The 20,556-nt window shown below is 49.1% G+C and overlaps 1 protein-coding gene across 1 annotated transcript in view; it reads left to right on the forward strand.

Moving 5' to 3' along the window:
* Positions 1 to 20,556, forward strand: part of cercam (cerebral endothelial cell adhesion molecule) — a 145,267-nt gene that overhangs the window by 116,984 nt on the left and 7,727 nt on the right. The window contains exon 12 of the mRNA XM_070863762.1: positions 18,704 to 18,954. Coding sequence (XP_070719863.1) covers positions 18,704 to 18,944 — 241 coding nt within the window. The 3' untranslated portion in view covers positions 18,945 to 18,954. The remainder of the gene's footprint in view (positions 1 to 18,703; positions 18,955 to 20,556) is intronic.

Genomic DNA, 20,556 nt, shown 5'->3' on the forward strand with positions numbered 1-20,556 from the left:
ATGGAGGGGCCACTGTGTGTAATGTGTTAATATTCTGGATATATTGCTCATTGTGTTCTCGGGGCTGCAGTGTCCATTTAAGAAACATTGTGTGTTATCTTTCCCTTTGATTCAGCGACTCTTAACAGAAATTTAGTTTGCAAAAAAATTATGAACTTTTACGTTAATCCGAAATTGATCTTTGGTACAAAATCTACAATAGCGTGTGAAAGTTTCCACTGAATAAAATCTCCAATTAGAAAGAGCTTGCTGACAATTCTTACTGACTTGCACATATGCAGACTATAGATATACTCTCTGTGTAGTCACTGTATAGTTGCATAAGATGGAGACTTGTTACCTGATGTACAATCAATAAGGTTTACACTGTGTATATACTATGCTGGCACCACTAGAGGGTGCAACTGGTGGAGACTGGGGTTTCCGGCCCCTGTGGCCGAGGCTGTCCATCAGAGGGCACTGTGGTGGGAGACCTGAGGGTCACCTGCATAGGTGTGCAGGGCCCAGTGTAAAAGGCTGCCCACCATGCTTGTGCTTCATTCTGGAGTTACGAATAAAGGACTACGGTCACTACAGTTTGAGTACAACACATTGCCTCGTGGAGTCATTCATAAGTGCATTATAGAACTAACACAATGTAGGTCAGAAAGCACAGGGGTGATAGGTGATCGTGCCTTGGTGCGGGTTAGTACACAGGCTGTGAGGTTTATGTAATGTGGAATGCGGGAGGCCGGCCAGGAGTGAGTTGGAGTAGTCAAGTCTGGAGGTAACAAAGGCATGGATGAGGGTTTCAGCAGCAGAAGAGCTGAGGCAGGGGCAGAGGCGGGTAATGTTACGGAGGTGGAAAAGGGTGGTTTTAATTATGCCGTGGATATGTGGCTGGAAATTCATTTCAGGGTCAAATATGACACCCAGGTTGCGAATCTATTATTATTAAAGATGTAATAGCAGCGCATTTGGAAAGCAGTGACAGGTTCGGTCCAAGTCAGCATGGATTTATGAAAGGGAAATCATGCTTGACAAATCATCTAGAATTTTTTGAGGATGTAACTAGTAGAGTGGACAAGGGAGAACCAGTGGATGTGGTATATTTGGACTTTCAAAAGGCTTTTGGCAAGGTCCCACACAAGAGATTAGTGTGCAAAATTAAGGTACATGTTATTGGGGGTAATGTATTGAAATGGATAGAGAACTGGTTGGCAGACAGGAAACAGAGAGTGGGAATAAACGGTCCTTTTCAGAATGGCAGGCAGTGACTAGTGGGGTACCGCAGGGCTCAGTGCTGGGACCCCAACTATTTACAATATATATTAATGATTTGTACAAAGGAATTGAGTGTAATATCTCCAAGTTTGCAGATGGGTGGCAGTGTGAGCTGTGAGGAGGATGCTAAGAGGCTGACTTGGACAGGTTAGGTGAGTGGACAAATGCATGGCAGATGCAGTATAATGTGGATAAGTGTGAGGTTATCCACTTTGGTGGCAAAAATAGGAAGGCAGATTATTATCTGAATGGTGACACATTAGTAAAAGGGGAGGTGCAACGAGACTTGGGTGTCATGGTACATCAGTCATTGAAAGTAGGCATGCAGATACAGCAGGCAGTAAAGAAAGCAAATGGCATGTTGGCCTTCATAGCGAGAGGATTTGAGTATAGGAGCAGGGAGGTCCTGCTGCAGTTGTACAGGGCCTTGGTGAGGCCACACCTAGAGTATTGTGTGCAGTTTTGGTCTCCTAATCTGAGGAAGGACATTCTTGCTATTGAGGGAGTGCAACGAAGGTTCACCAGACTGATTCCCGGGATGGCAGGACTGGCATATGAAGAAAGACTGGATCGACTAGGCTTATATTCACTGGAATTTAGAAGAATGAGAGGGGATCTCATAGAGGCTTATAAAATTCTGATGGGATTGGACAGGTTAGATGCAGGAAGAATGTTCCCAATGTTGGGGAAGTCCAGAACCAGGGGTCACAGTCTTAGGATAAGGGGTAAGCCATTTAGGACCAAGATGAGGAGAAACTTTTTCACGCAGAGAGTTGTGAACCTGTGGAATTCTCTGTCAAAGAAAGTTGTTGAGTCCAGTTCATTGGACATATTCAAAAGGAAGTTACGACTAAAGGGATCAGGGGGTATGGAGAGAAGGCAGGGGTGGGGTACTGAAGTTGCATGATCAGCCATGATCATATTGAATGGTGGTGCAGGCTCAAAGGGCCAAATGGTCTACTCCTGCACCTAGTTTCTATGTTTCTATGTTTCTACCCCTCCCAATCCTTATGCTCTTATGTACTGCCCATTGCCTGGAATCACTTGCTGGGGCGGTGCAGAGGGAGTTTCATTCTGTATCCGGCATGTGCAGCACCTCACCTAAGAGGGCCTGATATTGCTACAGGAGCAACAAGTGCCAAACCTTCCATTCCCCAGCACGGACACCCTTGGGTTTGATCAGCACTGAACTTGCACATCAGTGGATCGCCCGTGGAGTTGCTCACAGTAAGCCAGGTTATTGTTTAGCGGAGTTTAGCACCGCGTAATGCAGAGTGGGTTATTTTGCTGAGCTGGTGTTGTGTCATTTTAGTCTAATTGTTGTTCAGCAAACACAATCTCGGGGTTTAACTGTTGTTTGGCCAGGGGTCTTCGCAGACTGGACTCTGATCAAATTGGAAGCACCCATCATATTTTTCCCTTTTTTTTAAGATTGTTTCCATCTGTAAGGAAGTGTGATATCCAAGCACAAAGCCACAGATTTCGGCCCCCTCATCCTTCCTCCGCATTTCCCTCCCCCCCTCCCATCTCCATTTTGTCCCCCTTCCATAATCCCCTCTGCCCTCCTCCACTATCTCCCTCCCCCTTTGCTACTTTACCTCTCATCTCTCGCTCGCCCTCTCCCTTCCCCCTCTCCCCTCCTGCGTCCTCCCCACTCCTCTCCCTCCCCCCCCCCTCCCCTCTCTCGCTCACCCTTTCCCCTTCCTCGCTCCACCTCTCCCCTCCCCCTCTCCCTCTTCCCTCCCTCGCCCCCCCCTCTCCCGTTCTCTCGCTCTCCTTCTCCCGCCTGTGCTCCCCCTCTCCGGTCCCTCGCTCCCCCTCTCCGGTCCCTCGCTCCCCCTCTCCGGTCCCTCGCTCCCCCTCTCCGGTCCCTCGCTCCCCCGCTCTGATCCCGCACTCTCCCTCTTCCATTCTCTCACTCTCCCTCTCCCATTCTCTCACTCCCCCTCTCTGGTTCTCTCGCACCCCCGTGCCTCATTCTCGTACTCCCCCTCCCCATCCCTTAACCGCCGCCTTCCTTCCTCCTCCAAGAAACCACATTTGCTGTTGACTCTCCGCAACCCCACAGGCAATTAACTGGTTTATTAAATACACTGAATCAACACGCACCTCAGATTGATTTGGAACTTTTTACAGCAACTCATTGAAACAGTTTCTTCCCCAGCTCCCTGAGGTTATATTTCTTGCCCTGCCTTAATATCTTTAAAAAAATTAAATGTTAAGGCAGGGCAAGTATTACAGCCTCAGGGAGCTGGGGAAAAACTGAGTAATGTTGGGCTGGAAAATGGAATATATTTCTATATTTGGGGCGGGAATGTGTGAGGAGGACACAAAAAATCTGCAAAAGGACATAGGCAGGCTAAGTGATTAGGCAAAAATTTGGCAGATGGACTACAATGTTGGAAAGTGCGAGGTTATGCACTTTGGTAGAAAAAAATCAGAGTTATTATTTAAATGGAGAAAGACTGCAAAGTGCTGCAGTACAGCGGGACCTGGGGGTACTTGTGCATGAAACACAAAAGGATTGTATGCAGGTACAACAAGTGATCAGAAAGGCCAATGGAATCTTGGCCTTTATTGCAAAGGGGATGGAGTATAAAAGCAGGGAAGTCTTGCTACAGTTATACAGGGTATTGGTGAGGCCACACCTGGAATACTGCGTACAGTTTGGGATTCCATATTTACCAAAGGATATACTTGCTTAGGAGGCAGTTCAGAGAAGGTTCACTAGGTTAATTCCGGAGATGAGAGGGTTGACTTATGAGGAAAGGTTGAGTAGGTTGGGCCTCTATTCATTGGCATTCAGAAGAATGAGAGGTGATCTTATCGAAACGTTTAAGATTATGAGGGGGCTTGACAAGGTGGATGCAGAGAGGATGTTTCCACTGATGGGGGAGACTAGAACTAGAGGGCATAATCTTAGAATAAGGGGCCACCCATTGAAAACAGAGATGAGGAGAAATTTCTTCTCTCAGTGGGTTGTAAATCTGTGGAATTCGCTGCCTCAGAAAGCTGTGGAAGCTGGGACATTGAATAAATTTAAGACAGAAATAGACTGTTTCTTAAATGATAAGGGGATAAGGGGTTATGGGGAGCGGGCAGGGAAGTGGATCGGAGTCCATGATCAGATCAGCCATGATCGTATTAAATGGCGGAGCAGGCTCGAGGGGCCGTATGGCCTACTCCTGCTCCTATTTCTTATGTTCTTATGAATCGGGGGGGCACGATCCTGTAATTGGTCCTGTAATGACCCCCAACGCTTTCAGCAAACCAATGTAGTGCAGCAGAAGGGATCAAGCGGCAGTAAGTGGGCCACTCTCACCCAGCTTCCATGGGCTGATTGTCACACGATCTGGGAGCCAAGGGAATCAAAAAAATAAAGATCTCGCATTTATATAGCTCCTTTCACGACCACTGGACGTCCCAAAGCACTTTGCAGCCAATGAAGTACTTTTGGAGTGTAGTCACTGTTGTAATGTGGGAAACGCGGCAGCCAATTTGCGCACAGCAAGCTCCCACAAACAGCAATGTGATAATGGCCAGATAATCTGTTTTTGTTATGTTAATTGAGGGATAAATATTGGCCAGGACACCGCAGATAACTCCCCTGCTCCTCTTCAACATAGTGCCATGGGATCTTTTACATCCACCTGAGAGAGCAGACAGGGCCTCGGTTTAATGTCGCATCCAAAGGCGGCTCCTCCGACAGTGCAGCGCTCCCTCAGTACTGCCCCTCCAAGTGCAGCACTCCCTCAGTACTGCCCCTCCGACAGTGCAGCGCTCCCTCAGTACTGCCCCTCCGACAGTGCAGCGCTCCCTCAGTACTGCCCCTCCGACAGTGCAGCGCTCCCTCAGCACTGCCCCTCCGACAGTGCAGCACTCCCTCAGTACTGCCCCTCCGACGGTGCAGCGCTCCCTCAGCACTGCCCCTCCGACAGTGCAGCGCTCCCTCAGTACTGCCCCTCCGACGGTGCAGCGCTCCCTCAGTACTGCCCCTCCGACAGTGCAGCGCTCCCTCAGTACTGCCCCTCCGACAGTGCAGCGCTCCCTCAGTACTGCCCCTCCGACAGTGCAGCACTCCCTCAGCACTGCCCCTCCGACAGTGCAGCACTCCCTCAGCACTGCACTATTGTGCTCAAGTTTCTGGAGTGAGACTTAAAACCACAACCTCCTGATTCAGAGGCGAGAGTGCAACCAATTGACCCACGGGCTGACACTGGAGAGAAAGGTGATGAATAGCTCAGTTGCTTTCATAACACGGCACTGCTGCGAATGTGGCTGTAATAATATTTATTCAGGAGCATTACATTAAAGCAACATCACGGTCAACCAACCTGCCATTTTTGCTCACCACGGAAAGTGCAAAGGCGTTCTGTACAGTATATCTTTAGTGGAGATTATCAATAACACAACTGGTTGATAAAACAAGGGACGGAGAAGGAAAGAGAAGTTATTCGAATTTTCACAGCTGTGAATCATGACATCATGAGGCTCCTCCCTCCCCTCCCCCCCCTCAACCACCAACGTTAATTATCATCAACCTGCCAAACAAGCAACAGAGCATTTTCCAGATCTTTCTACCCGGTTGAGACATAACACAGACTTTTCACTAAGTAACATCAACGCTGTTGCCAACAATTACCGATTCTCTTGGCAGCCAATATATAGGTGGCGGACACAAACAGCAATGTGGTAATGACCAGATCATCAGTTTTTGTTATGTTGATTGAGGGATACATATTACAAACAAGCCAAAGGTGGGCAGCGGAAACGCTACGACACCCTCAAAGCCTCCATGACAAAGTGCGACATCCCCACTGACACCTGGGAGTCCCTGGCCAAAGACCGCCTTAAGTGGAGGAAGTGCATCCGAGAGAGCGCTGTGCACCTCGAGTCTCAACGGCGAGAGCGTGCAGAAATCAAGCGCAGCCAGCGGAAAGAGTGTGCGGCAAACCAGTCCCACCCTCCCCTTCCCTCAACGACTATCTGTCCCACCTGTGACAAAGTCTGTGGCTCTCGTATTGGACTGTTCAGCCACCAAAGGACTCACTTCAGGAGTGGAAGCAAGTCTTCCTCGATTCCGAGGGACTGCCTATGATGATGAAATACTGGCCAGGACACCGTGGATAACTCCCCTGTTCTTCTTTGAAATAGAGGCTGTGGTTCTTTTGACATCCACGTGCGAGAGCAGACAGGGCCTCGGATTTACATCTCATTCGAAAGGCAGCACCTCCAACAGTGCTCGGTGTCAAATTTATCTGTTTTGTCTTATAACACTGCTGTGTAGCGCCTTGAGATGTTTTACTATGTTAAAGGTGCTATATAAATAAAAGTAGTTGTTGTTGTTGATAGACGACACCTCCGAAAGTACAGCACTCCCTCACCATTGCACTGCAGTGTCAGCTTAGATTTATGGATTTGAACCCACAACCTTCTGCCTCAGAGGCAAGTGAGCTACCCACTGAGTCACAGCTGACACAGCCAAGCCATATTTATTGCCCCATCACCAGTTTCCTTGCGAAGGGAGCCACCTTCTTGAACCGCTGTAGTCCTTGTGGCGATGGTGCTTTCCTGATGGCGTTGGGGAGGGAATTCTAGGATATTGACCCCAAAACAATGAAGGAACGGTGTGATGGATGTGCCAAGTCAGGATGATGTGCAACGTGGAGGTGATGGCGTTCCCACACCATTGCTGCTCTTGTCCTTTACGGTGATAGAGGTCACAAGGTAGGGAGATGCGGTTGAAGTGAGCTTTGGTGAGTTGCTGCAGTGCGTCCTGTGCGTGTTATCTACAGTGGTAGATATTGAGCCCTGGAGCAGAACAAAATTGGCTTTAGCTTTCTAGACTGGGAAGGGGACAAACCCTCACCAGGATTCAGGTTCCTGGATTGTTATCCAGTGACATTAGCTGGAAATGCATGCCTGTGGGAGGTTGAGTGAGAATAGACACATGCTTGGTTGTGATGTCTTCCAAGGGTGGCAAGTCCATCAATATTCATGGGCTAGTTTCATACGTAGAACATGGTACTGAGGCCTCTTGGAACCCTGCTCCAGCTGGGGTCTCCACCTTCACGTTTCAAGGAAGGAAAGTGAAAGGAAAAGAAGCCACAGACTCAACGGGCCAAATGGCCTCCTTCTGTGCTGTAACCATTCTCTGTTGCTATGAAATGAGCCCTTCCTGCCTTAGTGCAGTGTCAGCTGTGTCTCGGTCGGTAGCACCCTCGCCTCTGAGTTAGAAAGTTGTAGGTTCACGTCCCACTCCAGGGACTTAAGCACATAAATCGAGGCTGACACTCCAGTGCAGTCGTGGCCAATATGTATCCCTCAATCAACAAATTATCTGGTCATTATCAGCACTCCAGCTGCACTGTCGGAGGTGCTGTCTTTCAGATGAGCCCTTAAACCGAGGCCCTGTCTGCTCTCTCCGGTGGACGTAAAACGACCCACGGCACTATTAAGCAGAAGAGCAAGGGAGTTATCCCCGGTGTCCTGGCCAATATTTATCCCTCAATCAACATAACAAAAACAGATTATCTGCTCATTATCACATCGCTGTTTGTGGGAGCTTGCTCTGTGCAAAATGGCTGCCGCATTTCTCACATTACAACAGTGACTACACTCCAAACATAATTCATTGGCTGTGAACCTCTTTGAGACATCCAGTCATCGTCAAAGGCGCTATATAAATCCAAGTCGTTCTTTGTTTTTCTTTAATTGGATAAGAGGACAGTTGATGGTGATAAGAATTCTGTATTGTCTACAGCTGAGCCGAGTCTTTAAGTCTCAGTGTGAAAGTGGAAAAGTTTTGTGGTTTAAACACAATGAGTTCACTCCAGGGGCTTGGTAAGTAAATGCACTGAACCATCTAGCTAAGGATGGTCCCAAGCACGTGCAAGACTCGCTGGTCTCCATTAAAGTAGGTGCTACGATTGGTTTCCAAGCGGCTGCATTCGAGAGGGGAATAGTTTGGAAGGGCTGTGATGCTGCTTACAGTTGAACAGTCTGCCAACCACCATTGCCTAGATTGGCAGGTGAAGAATGGGCACTTGGGCAACGTCTTGCATTTATAGACCTAGAAATTTGTCACCATGGCGGGGGGGGGGGGGGTGCGCGCAAAACGGTGACAGCGGTGGATCTGAACGTCGGGCGCTGCGTATGACGGGCGGACAATCCAATACCGCCTGCTTCGCGCCACCTCCTGAGACGAATTTCAGGGGTTGCCTTTAACATAGAAGGGCGTCCTCAAGATGCTTCAGGGAGGCAAGGCAACAGAGAGCCGTTGGCACCCGTGGCGCGGTCCCTCAACGCGAGTCAGTGCGTCGAAGGGGCTGGAGCCGCAAGGAAAGAGTCCGCAACGAGAGGCGGCGTCCGATCAAAGCTCAGAGCACGCGGCGGCGAGAGTGTAGAGAAACTCGATGTTTGGGTTGGTCTTAGAATCCTCATTTCAAGCAATTGAAATGGTACAAATCGCGGGATCGAACGCAAGTAGGTCGATACTCAACTCGATCCAGATAGAGAGAGCTCAGTCATTTATCTCCGTTAGGAGCAGGAGTAGGCCATACGGCCCCTGGAGCCTGCTCCGCCATTCAATAAGATCATGGCTGATCTGATCTTGGCCTCAACTCCACTTCCCTGCCCACTCCCCATAACCCTCGACTCTCCTATAGTTCAAGAATCTGTCTATCTCAGCCTTGAATATATTCAATGACCCAGCCTCCACAGCTCTCTGTGGTAGAGAATTCCAAAGAATCTCGCCCCTCTGAGAGAAGAAATTGTTCCTCATCTCCTTATTCTGAAACTATGCCCCCTAGTTCTAGATTCCCCCACTCATGTGGCCACTCTTCATAGTCTACTAGGCAATCTGTTGTGGCATTGTAATGGAGAATCAAAACCAAGTCTGGTCTTCAGGGTTGGAGGTTGGGAATCTTAATGCTTCAATAAGATCACCTCTCAGTTTTCCAAACTCCAATGAGTACAGGCTCAACCTGCTCAACCCTTTCTCATGAGACAACCCCTTCATCCCAGGAATCAACCTACCTTCTCTGAACTGTCTCCAATGCAAGTATATCTCTCCTTAAATAAAGAGACCAAAACTGTGCACAGTACTCCTGGTGTGGCCTCACCAATACCCTGTACAGTTGTAGCAGGACTTCTCAGCTTTTATACTCTATCCCCCTTGCAATAAAGGCCAACATTCCATTTGCCTTCCTGATTGCTTGCTGTACCTGCATACTAACTTTTAGTGATTCATGTAAGAGGTCACCCAGATCCTTCTGTACCGCAGCATTCTGTAGTCTCTCTCCATTTAAATAATATTTTTCTTTTCTATTCTTCCTACCAAAGTGGATAACCTCACATTGTCCCATATGCAAAATTAACCGATCTATATCTCTTTGCTTTCCCACCTAACTTTGTATCGTCAGCATATTTTGGCTACAATACACTCGGTCCCTTCAGCCAAGTCATTAATCGAGATTGTAAATAGTTGAGGCCCCAGCACTGATCCCTGTGGCACCCCACTAGTTACAGTTTGCCAACCGGAAAATTACCCAGGCTGGAAGCTGGGTTTTTCAATATATTTAAAGCGGCGATAGACAGATTGTTGAGCGATAAGGGAATCAAGGGGTTATGGGGAGTGGGCAGGGAAGTGGAGCTGAGTCCATGATCAGATCAGCCGTGATCTTATTAAATGGCGGAGCAGGCTCAAGGGGCCAAATGGCCTACTCCTGCTCCTATTTCTTATGTTTTTATGTTCTTATCATGACTCTCTGTTTTCTGTTAGCCGATCCTCTATCCATGCTAATTTCATTGTCTAATGCCATCCATGCTAAAGCAAGCAGCGCAGCAAATGCCAGTGTTCATGCCCCACTGCCACGCGTTGGTCAGACTACTGCTGTCCAACAGGGTTGACCAGAGAGTCCCACTCGAGCCACCTCAGCTGCACAACTTGGCAGGACCTCCAGACAAATGATCGCATTCAGACTGTTTTATGAATCACATTTTCTCTCTTTTTTTTTTATTGAGTTTTACTTGGCAAGGAAATCAAATTACAGCTTTCCTCATTTAATTATTTAATTTTTAAAAAACAGCTGCTCGCAAAAAATTGTTTCTTTTTAATTCTGCCCACACCGTGATGTGCCCGCAGGTGTCGGGAGGGCTTGGGACAGTAACACTCTTCGAAGCTCGGGGGGGGAGGAGGGTTGTAACGGGGCTCTGGCGAATGAAAAGAACGCAATTAAGGGGAGCTTCTCCAGACTAGGCCTGTCTGCACTTTGACCTGTCCTTATCCGTTCTGTTTGGCTCCCGACGGGTCAGTTGTGCAGAATCCGTATAGAATTCCGCACCCGATCCTATTGGGAGAGCTTGGGGGGCAAAATTTCCCCCACGCCACGAGTATGGGCGGTAACCTTCCGGGGGCCGGGACTTTAATCACCCGGCCCCCCCCCCCCCCCCCCCCCCCCGGAAATCCCGTCCCCGACGCAGAATTGGGCCGTGCGCCCCTCAAAGGAAGTGGAGTGGTGTCCCTGGTGCTCCCGGGGCAGTCGTGTGGCGCTGGTGCTCCATGTAGCGCCGATGGACTACATCGCCTCTCCTGGTGGGTTAAAGGCGAGGGCCGCTGTGCACTTTCCACGGCCAGGGCAGCGTGAGACCCGGGCCAGCGGGCTGCACGATGGCGGGCCGCTCCACGCGAGGCTGCGAAGCTGGCGTTGACATCTGCCCGCGCCCGCCTCTCGTGGGAGCGGGGCAATTTCCCCCCGCGGGGCGTTAACGGTTCGGCGCGGGGCTTGTGAGGGGTCTCCGTGCACGGCGGTGACTTCACCGCCGGTTGCGCGCCGCTGCCAGGGCAGCTTCCCCCCCGGTAGCGCCGCACCCCCTCGGGTGAAAACTGCCTTGCGCCCTGTTAACGCCACCCCCCCCCACCCACCCACCCCGCCGGAGGCAAAAAAGAGACAATTCCACGCCCCCTCGTATAAAGATACGAGTGTGTCGCTATCTGGTGAGGGCAGTATTGGGCTCGGTTGTGATCAAGCCATTCATGTCCACCTCACAGGATTTCAAACCAATCTCATCCTATCTGTGACGTTTTAAAAAGCTTATGTGTCTGTGCACGCTTCCTGTTTCCAAAACTTTTTACTTCCTGTTGCCATCTTTTTGCCACACCTTCCTGCCAACTTTTCCTCCATTAGAATCATAGCAGCCTGCAGCACAGAAGGAGGCCATTCGGCCCATCGTCCCTGTGCTGGCTCTTTGAAAGAGCAGTGGTGCTCAGTGCCATGCCTGAGCTTTTTGTCCGTAACCCTGTAAGCTCTTAATCCTCAAGTACCTGTCCAACACGCTTTTAAAAATACCCGTATAAATTCCCGTATGTACTGCGAATGGAAACTGCCTGTACAAACCTCTCGTGTTGTAATTCCATCCCTCCTGCCAATGGTGGCACTTTAGCACCTGAGTTTTGTCTTTCCTGGTTCCTCCGTCTGTAAGGCACAGAAATGTTTCCATGCCCTGATCCAATTATCCCCCCAACCTCCAACCCTAAAGACCAGACATGGTCTTGAGTCTCCATGTGCAACGCCACAACAGATTGACTAGTAGGCAATGAAGAGTAGCCACGTGAGTGAGGTATTAGAGGGCTCATGGTCCTGGTCCACAGAGCAGTAGTGAGACCCGCCTTCCTATATGCTTCAGAGACACGGACAACGTACATTAGGCACCTCAAAGCACTGGAGAAGTACCACCAATGCTGCCTCCGCAAAATCCTGCAAATCCATTGGGCAGGATAGGCGCACCAACGTTAGCGTTCCCTCTCAGGCCAACAACCCCAGCATCGAGGCATTGACCACGCTCGACCAGCTCCGTTGGGCGGGCCACATTGTCCGCATGCTTGATGCAAGATTCCTGAAACAAACGCTCTACTCCGAGCTCCGTCACGGCAGGCGAGCTCCTGGAAGGCAGAGAAAACGCTTCATTTGGACACCCTCGAAGCCTCCTTGAAAAAATGTAACATCCCCACCGACTCTTGGGAACCCCTGGCCCAAAACTGCTCAAAGTGGAGGAGAAGCATCCGAGAAGGCACCGAACACTTCGAGTCCCTTCACCGGGAGCACGCAGAAGTCAAATACAAACAGCGGAAGGAGCGCACGACAACCCAAAGAACCCCACCCACCCGTCCCTCCAACCACCGTCTGCCCCACCTGTGACAGAGTCTGTAGCTCCTGCACAGGACTCATCAGCCACCTCAGAATCCATAATATTAATGTGGAAGCAAGTCATCCTCAACTCTGGGGGACCCCCTAAGAAGAAGAAGAGTGGGCAACCACTGGCTGCGGAACCAAACCCCTCCCCATCCCCCAGCACATGAGGCAACGCCTTCAGGAGAAGTTGGGGAGGTGAATAGTTGCAGTCAGAGGAGAGGGCTGGAAATTGAACGTCACACATTAACTGTGCCCCGTAAAGAGAAGAAACCTCTGGTGTCCATCATCTAGCCAGGGTTCCATCGCATGATAATTTGGCTCTGTTCTACTGAGTGACCTTTAACAAAATAATTATGCAGGAAGCTTGTATTTGAAAGCAGGAGGACATAATCCCACCACAGGTGCAAGTCAATGACATACGCAGATATGCCGATCCACCTCATAGTTTATTTCCTGCATAAGCATTAAAAGGATCATAAATTATAGCTCCCAGTGAGAGTTGCAAACTAATACTCGGATATGAACCAGTGAAAATTATATGGGAGAGTGCTTGGCTTTTGCACAGTAAATGTTTCCTGGTAGAAAACAGAGTGATGTAATGCCTTGGAGTTAACTCCCTTGCTCGGTACTGCTAGTGTACAGACTGAGGCTATGAGCAGACTCATAAAAAAAAGAGTGGAACTTTCTGGTTTTGTGTTATTGTTGGATGTGAGGTAGAAATGTGACACCAAAATGCAGGAACATAACGATTGTTTTAGTATTTAACGCTCTTGAGCTCAGCACCATGACTCAGTTGGTAAAGTCACTGTCCGGTGTTGTACTGAACAGACCAGGTCTGATCCCTAGAGTGAGGGTAACTCAGCTGGGGTGGTAGTTGAAGGCAAGAAGAAAGAAATAATTATACAGCGCCCTTCACAACCTCAGGGTCCCAAAGCACTTCACAGCCAATGAAGTACTTTTGAATTGTAGTCACTGTTGTAATGTACAATACTGTTGTAATATAATGTAGGACAATTTGAGCACAAGCAAACTCCCACAAACAGCAATGTGATAATGACCAGATAATCTGTTTTAGTGACGTTGATTGAGGAATAAATTTTGGCCCGGACACGGGGGATAACTCCCCTGCTCTTCTTCAAAATAGTGGCCGTGGGATCTTTTACATTGCCGCAATCCCTCAGCACTGCACTGGAGTGTCAGCCTAGATTTTTGTGCTCAAGTCTCGAGTGGGACTTAAACCCACAACCTTCTGACTCAGAGGCTGACTCAAGTATATTACCTGCTGAGCCACTGGCTGACAATGTAGGACACTGTTGTAATGGAATGGAGACGTTCACAATCAGTCTCAGCACTCCTGGGCCGGGGAGGGTAAAATTCAGCCACGGTTCTTGCACATGATCATTGGAGCATTGACCCGCGAGTGTGCACGTGTGCGTGCGTGTGTGTAGAGGGGAGCTGGTGCTGAGGACGGGATTGGGGCTCGGCCGAGAGCCCTCCCGCACCCCATCGATCAAAGAGCGAGCGGGCACCCGGACTGAGTCTCTCGCCGTGATGTCGTGGGTTGCTCACAGTGATGTCGTGGGTCACTCGCTGTGATGTCGTCGGTTGCTCACAGTGATGTCGTGGGTCACTCGCTGTGATGTCGTGGGTCACTCGCTGTGATGTCATGAGTCGGTCGCTGTGATGTCATCGGTCGCTAACAGTGATGTCATGGGTCACTTGCTGTGATGTCGTCGGTTGCTCACAGTGATGTCGTGGGTCACTCGCTGTGATGTCGTGGGTCACTCGCTGTGATGTCATGAGTCGGTCGCTGTGATGTCGTCGGTCGCTAACAGTGATGTCATGGGTCACTTGCTGTGATGTCGTCGGTTGCTCACAGTGATGTCGTGGGTCACTCGCTGTGATGTCATGAGTCACTCGCTGTGATGTCATGGGTCACTCAGTGATGTCGTGGGTCACTCTCTGTGATGTCATGAGTCGCTCGCTGTGATGTCGTGGGTCACTCTCTGTGATGTCATGAGTCGCTCGCTGTGATGTCACGGTTCGCTCACAGTGATTTCATGGGTCATTCGCTGTGATGTCATGAGTCACTCGCTGTGATGTCACCGATGATTTCCTTGCCGGGCTGCGGATTTTCTGTCCGCGTTAGTGAACGGAAGTGCTGACCTGCCCAGAAGCTGGGTGTCTGCCCTCCCCCCCACTCGCCGCCGAGGCTCACACGCTCAGAACTGGCCCTTGGGAGAGATCTGCGAACCCATGCCCCAGCAGGAGGCAGTGATTTCAGGAGAAGAGAAAACTGGGGAGGATAGAATCACGCAGCACACAAGGAGACTGTAATATATTTGCTTCATGGGTTCTTTGCTTAAGAATTCATAGCAACACATTGCTATTAAGAACTAGTTTGTTTATTAGCAAAGGTTTGACAATCACACTACACATTACCAGTTCATCCACCAGGCTCACAACCACCTGCCTCATCGTGGATCCCTTAATCCCAACTGGCTGGGGTTTTATTGAGTCTTGTGATCATCACATGACTGGCCACTCCCAATGCAACAGTTCTACAACTATTTTAAGTGGAACTTTAAATCAAGTGCCCCCTTTTGGCTAGGGCACTAGAACCCACAAATTTCCAAATAAAACATTAGATCAAATAAAAATTTGGTTGCCGAGGATGATGATGCACTCCAGTCCCTCCGGTGCCCACCTCTCGCAGAAGGCCGTGAGCGTACCGGTGGGAACCACGTGCTCCATCTCCAGGGACACCCTGGCACGAATGTAGCCGCGGAAGAGAGGAAGATAGTCTGGCTGAACGACCCCCTTGACCATCCGCTTCCCGGACCTGTTAATGGTCATAGAAACATAGAAAATAGGTGCAGGAGTAGGCCATTCGGCCCTTCTAGCCTGCACCGCCATTCAATGAGTTCATGGCTGAACATGCAACTTCAGTACCCCATTCCTGCTTTCTCGCCATACCTCTTGATCCCCCTAGTAGTAGGACTTCATCTAGCTCCTTTTTGAATATATTTAGTGAATTGGACTCAACAACTTTCTGTGGTAGAGAATTCCACAGGTTCACCACTCTCTGGGAGAAGAAGTTTCTCCTCATCTCGGTCCTAAATGGCTTACCCCTTATCCTTAGACTGTGACCCCTGGTTCTGGACTTCCCCAACATTGGGAACATTCTTCCTGCATCTAACCTGTCTAAACCCATCAGAATTTTAAATGTTTCTATGAGGTCCCCTCTCATTCTTCTGAACTCCAGTGAATACAAGCCCAGTTGATCCAGTCTTTCTTGATAGGTCAGTCCCGCCATCCCGGGAATCAGTCTGGTGAACCTTCGCTGCACTCCCTCAATAGCAAGAATGTCCTTCCTCAAGTTCGGAGACCAAAACTGTACACAATACTCCAGGTGTGGCCTCACCAAGGCCCTGTACAACTGTAGCAACACCTCCCTGCCTCTGTACTCAAATCCTCTCGCTATGAAGGCCAACATGCCATTTGCTTTCTTAACCGCCTGCTGTACCTGCATGCCAACCTTAAATGACTGATGTACCATGACACCCAGGTCTCGTTGCACCTCCCCTTTTCCTAATCTGTCACCATTCAGATAATAGTCTGTCTCTCTGTTTTTACCACCAAAGTGGATAACCTCACATTTATCCACATTATACTTCATCTGCCATGCATTTGCCCACTCACCTAATCTATCCAGGTCGCTCTGCAGCCTCATAGCATCCTCCTCGCAGCTCACACTGCCACCCAACTTAGTGTCATCCGCAAATTTGGAGATACTACATTTAATCCCCTCGTCTAAATCATTAATGTACAGTGTAAACAGTTGGGGCCCCAGCACAGAACCTTGCGGTACCCCACTAGTCACTGCCTGCCATTCTGAAAAGTCCCCATTTACTCCTACTCTTTGCTTCCTGTCTGCCAACCAGTTCTCAATCCATGTCAGCACACTACCCCCCCAAAATCCCATGTGCTTTAACTTTGCACATTAATCTCTTGTGTGGGACCTTGTCGAAAGCCTTCTGAAAGTCCAAATATACCACATCAACTGGTTCTCCCTTGTCCACTCTACTGGAAACATCCTCAAAAAATTCCAGAAGATTTGTCAAGCATGATTTCCCTTTCACAAATCCATGCTGACTTGGACCTATCATGTCACCTCTTTCCAAATGCGCTGCTATAACATCCTTAATAATTGATTCCATCATTTTACGCACTACCGATGTCAGGCTGACTGGTCTATAATTCCCTGTTTTCTCTCTCCCTCCTTTTTTAAAAAGTGGGGTTACATTGGCTACCCTGCACTCGATAGGAACTGATCCAGAGTCAATGGAATGTTGGAAAATGACTGTCAATGCATCCAATATTTCCAAGGCCACCTCCTCAAGTACTCTGAGATGCAGTCCATCAGGCCCTGGGGATTTATCGGCCTTCAATCCCATCAATTTCCCCAACACAATTTCCCGACTAATAAGGATTTCCCTCAGTTCCTCCTCCTTACTAGACCCTCTGACCCCTTTTATATCCGGAAGGTTGTTTGTGTCCTCCTTAGTGAATACCGAACCAAAGTACTTGTTCAATTGGTCCGCCATTTCTTTGTTCCCCGTTATGACTTCCCCTGATTCTGACTGCAGGGGACCTACGTTTGTCTTTACTAACCTTTTTCTCTTTACATATCTATAGAAACTTTTGCAATCCGTCTTAATATTCCCTGCAAGCTTCTTCTCGTACTCTATTTTCCCTGCCCTAATCAAACCCTTTGTCCTCCTCTGCTGAGTTCTAAATTTCTCCCAGTCCCCGGGTTCGCTGCTATTTCTGGCCAATTTGTATGCCACTTCCTTGGCTTTAATACTATCCCTGATTTCCCTTGATAGCCACGGTTGAGCCACCTTCCCTTTTTTATTTTTACGCAGACAGGAATGTACAATTGTTGTAGTTCATCCATGCGGTCTCTAAATGTCTGCCATTGCCCATCCACAGTCAACCCCTTAAGTATCATTCGCCAATCTATCCTAGCCAATTCACGCCTCATACCTTCAAAGTTACCCTTCTTTAAGTTCTGGACCATGGTCTCTGAATTAACTGTTTCATTCTCCATCCTAATGCAGAATTCCACCATATTATGGTCACTCTTCCCCAAGGGGCCTCGCACAACGAGATTGCTAATTAATCCTCTCTCATTACACAACACCCAGTCTAAGATGGCCTCCCCCCTAGTTGGTTCCTCGACATATTGGTCTAGAAAACCATCCCTTATGCACTCCAGGAAATCCTCCTCCACTGTATTGCTTCCAGTTTGGTTAGCCCAATCTATGTGCATATTCAAGTCACCCATTATAACTGCTGCACCTTTATTGCATGCACCCCTAATTTCCTGTTTGATGCCCTCCCCAACATCACTACTACTGTTTGGAGGTCTGTACACAACTCCCACTAACGTTTTTTGCCCTTTGGTGTTCTGCAGCTCCACCCATATAGATTCCACATCATCCAAGCTAATGTCCTTCCTAACTATTGCATTAATCTCCTCCTTAACCAACAGCTCTCCAACTATTTTGTAGACAACATTAATCAAGTACCCCCTGGTTAAAGGGGGGCACACTCCAGACACTTTCAAACAAGTGCCCCCTTGTTTTTTTTAGGGCACTAAAGACGCAAATTATCCAAGTGCCCCCTGGCTAAAAGGGCGGGCGTGCGGGGAGGCACTAAAACCCGCAAATTAAACAAATTAAACTTTCGACATTAAAATCAAATTTGCCGGGGGTGATGATGCACTCCAGTCCCTCCGGCGCCCACCTCTTGCAGAAGGCGGAAGGCCGCGAGCGTACCGGTGGACACCGCGTGCCCCATCTCCAGGGACACCCTAGCGCAAATGTAGCTGCGGAGGAGAGGGAGATAGTCGGACTGAACGACCCTCTCGACCGCCCACTTCCCGGACCTGTTAATGGTCAACAGCTCTACAAACCTGTAAGCACAGTCACAGGTTCATACTTTACAGAGGCCATTGGGTCCATCATACCTGTGCCGGCTCTTTGAAAGTACTATCCGAATAGCCCTGCTCCCCTGCTCTTTCCTCCCCAAGCCCAGCAAATGTTTCCTTTTCAAGTATCTATCCAGTAGTCTTCCGAAAGTTACTATTGAATCTGTTTCCACCACCCTTTCAGGCAATGCATTCCAGATCACAGCATACTTGGATGTATCTCATACATGGTGTATTGTTTTTTTTCTTACAGTGAGGAATATAAGAAAGTTTACCCGAGACGAGACCTGAAGGCCTTTTCAGTCCGCCCCCTGCTGGTGTTCCCCACTCACTACACCGGAGATCCCGAATGGCTCAGTGACACTGAAACCTCCACCATCTGGGACGACGACTCGATGAAGACGGATTGGAGTGGCTCTCAGAAGACAGTGAAGGACTCGCAGACAGGAGCCTCGCGTCAGTCCATTGGGTCCGCCTCAAGGGATGAACTGTAATTCTCAGCAGGTCAGTGTAGGGTCAGGAAAAATTAAAAAAAACGTGACTCGTTTCCGTAAGCCTCTGAGAAACACTCTTGGAATTGTGTATGGACATCAAAATTACTTCCCCCTCCCCCCCCCCACCTGCCCCCACCGCTGCCATGATGTGATGTGAAATTCCTTTGCCTCGTTGGCTCAGTTAGTAAATGTGCTGCCCAACGTGGGCAGTGCTATTAAGCCCAGTAAAAGCCTTGGGTTCAATTGCCGGTCTCTGCTGATCTGACCTAGTGTGGCCAGGTTGGTCTCACTGCGTCCTGAGCTAAGGAGGGAAGAAATTGGGCCACAGTCCCTGCTTCGCCGTGGTTCATTCCACACTGCATGATGACTCGACCACGAGGGGGGGGAGGGGGCTCTTCATCTTTTTTGAGGGGAGGGGGAAGAAAACAAAAACAGCAACAACTTGCATTTATACAGCGCCTGTAACAGAGTAAAAACGGCGCAAGGCGCTTCACAGGAGCCATTAGCAAACAAAGTTTAACACCGAGCCACTTAAGGGGATATTAGGGCAGGTGACCAAATGCTTGGTCAAAGAGGTCGGTTTTAAGGAGCGTCTTAAGAGAGGAAGGAGAGGTGGAGAGGCGGAGAGGTTTAAGGAGGGAATTACAGAGCTGAGGATTGATGCAGCTGAAGGGACGCCGCCAATTAAAATCGGGGATGCGCGAGAGGTCAGAATTGGAGGAGCGCAGAGATCTCGGAGGCTGGGGGAGGTTGCAGAGATAGGGAGGGGCTTGGCCAAGGAGAGATTCAAAAATAAGGAGTGGTGACATCACAGAAAGTCACCAGTGACATCACTGAGCAACCCATGGCATCATTGCGAGCGACCCATGACATCACAGCAAATGACCCATGACATCACAGCAAGTGACCCATGACACCACAACAAGTGACCCATGGCACCACAGCGAAAGACCCTTGATATCACTGCATGACCCATGACATCACAGCGAGTGACCGTGACATCACTGTGAGCGACCGTGACATCACTGTGAGCGACCGTGACATCACTGTGAGCGACCCATGACATCACAGCGAGCGACCCATGACATCACTGTGAGCAACCCATGATATCACAGTGAGTGACCATGACATCACTGTGAGCGACCCATGTCATCACTGTGAGTGACCCATGACACCACAGCGAGTGACCCATGACACCACAACAAGTGACCCATGACACCACAACAAGTGACCCATGACATCACAGCGAATGACCCATGACATCACTGTGAGTGCCAATTCAGGGGATGGGACCAGAAACATGTGATTTCTGCTAACCAGGGGCCAGCAGCATTTACTGGATGGCTGAGGTTAGAATTTACCCCATGGAATTTGTAAATTTTTCTTTCAGTGAGTGTTTTCTCAGTTTGGTTAAAGAGTTGGAGGTGTTGGGAAATACTGGCTCGGTGTAAGGAATGCTGAAGTACTATTTATTTATACTGTGTGAATACAGAACAGTGAATACATTGCCGTTATGATCTGACTTTACAGGGTAGTGGATACTATGTATTGATGTAATGCCCCTGTACTCAGATACAAAAACAGCTGCCTTAAACTTCTTTTACAATGTGCA

The sequence above is a fragment of the Pristiophorus japonicus genome, chromosome 20, assembly GCF_044704955.1.
Source record: "Pristiophorus japonicus isolate sPriJap1 chromosome 20, sPriJap1.hap1, whole genome shotgun sequence".
Classification (NCBI taxonomy): Eukaryota; Metazoa; Chordata; class Chondrichthyes; family Pristiophoridae; genus Pristiophorus; species Pristiophorus japonicus.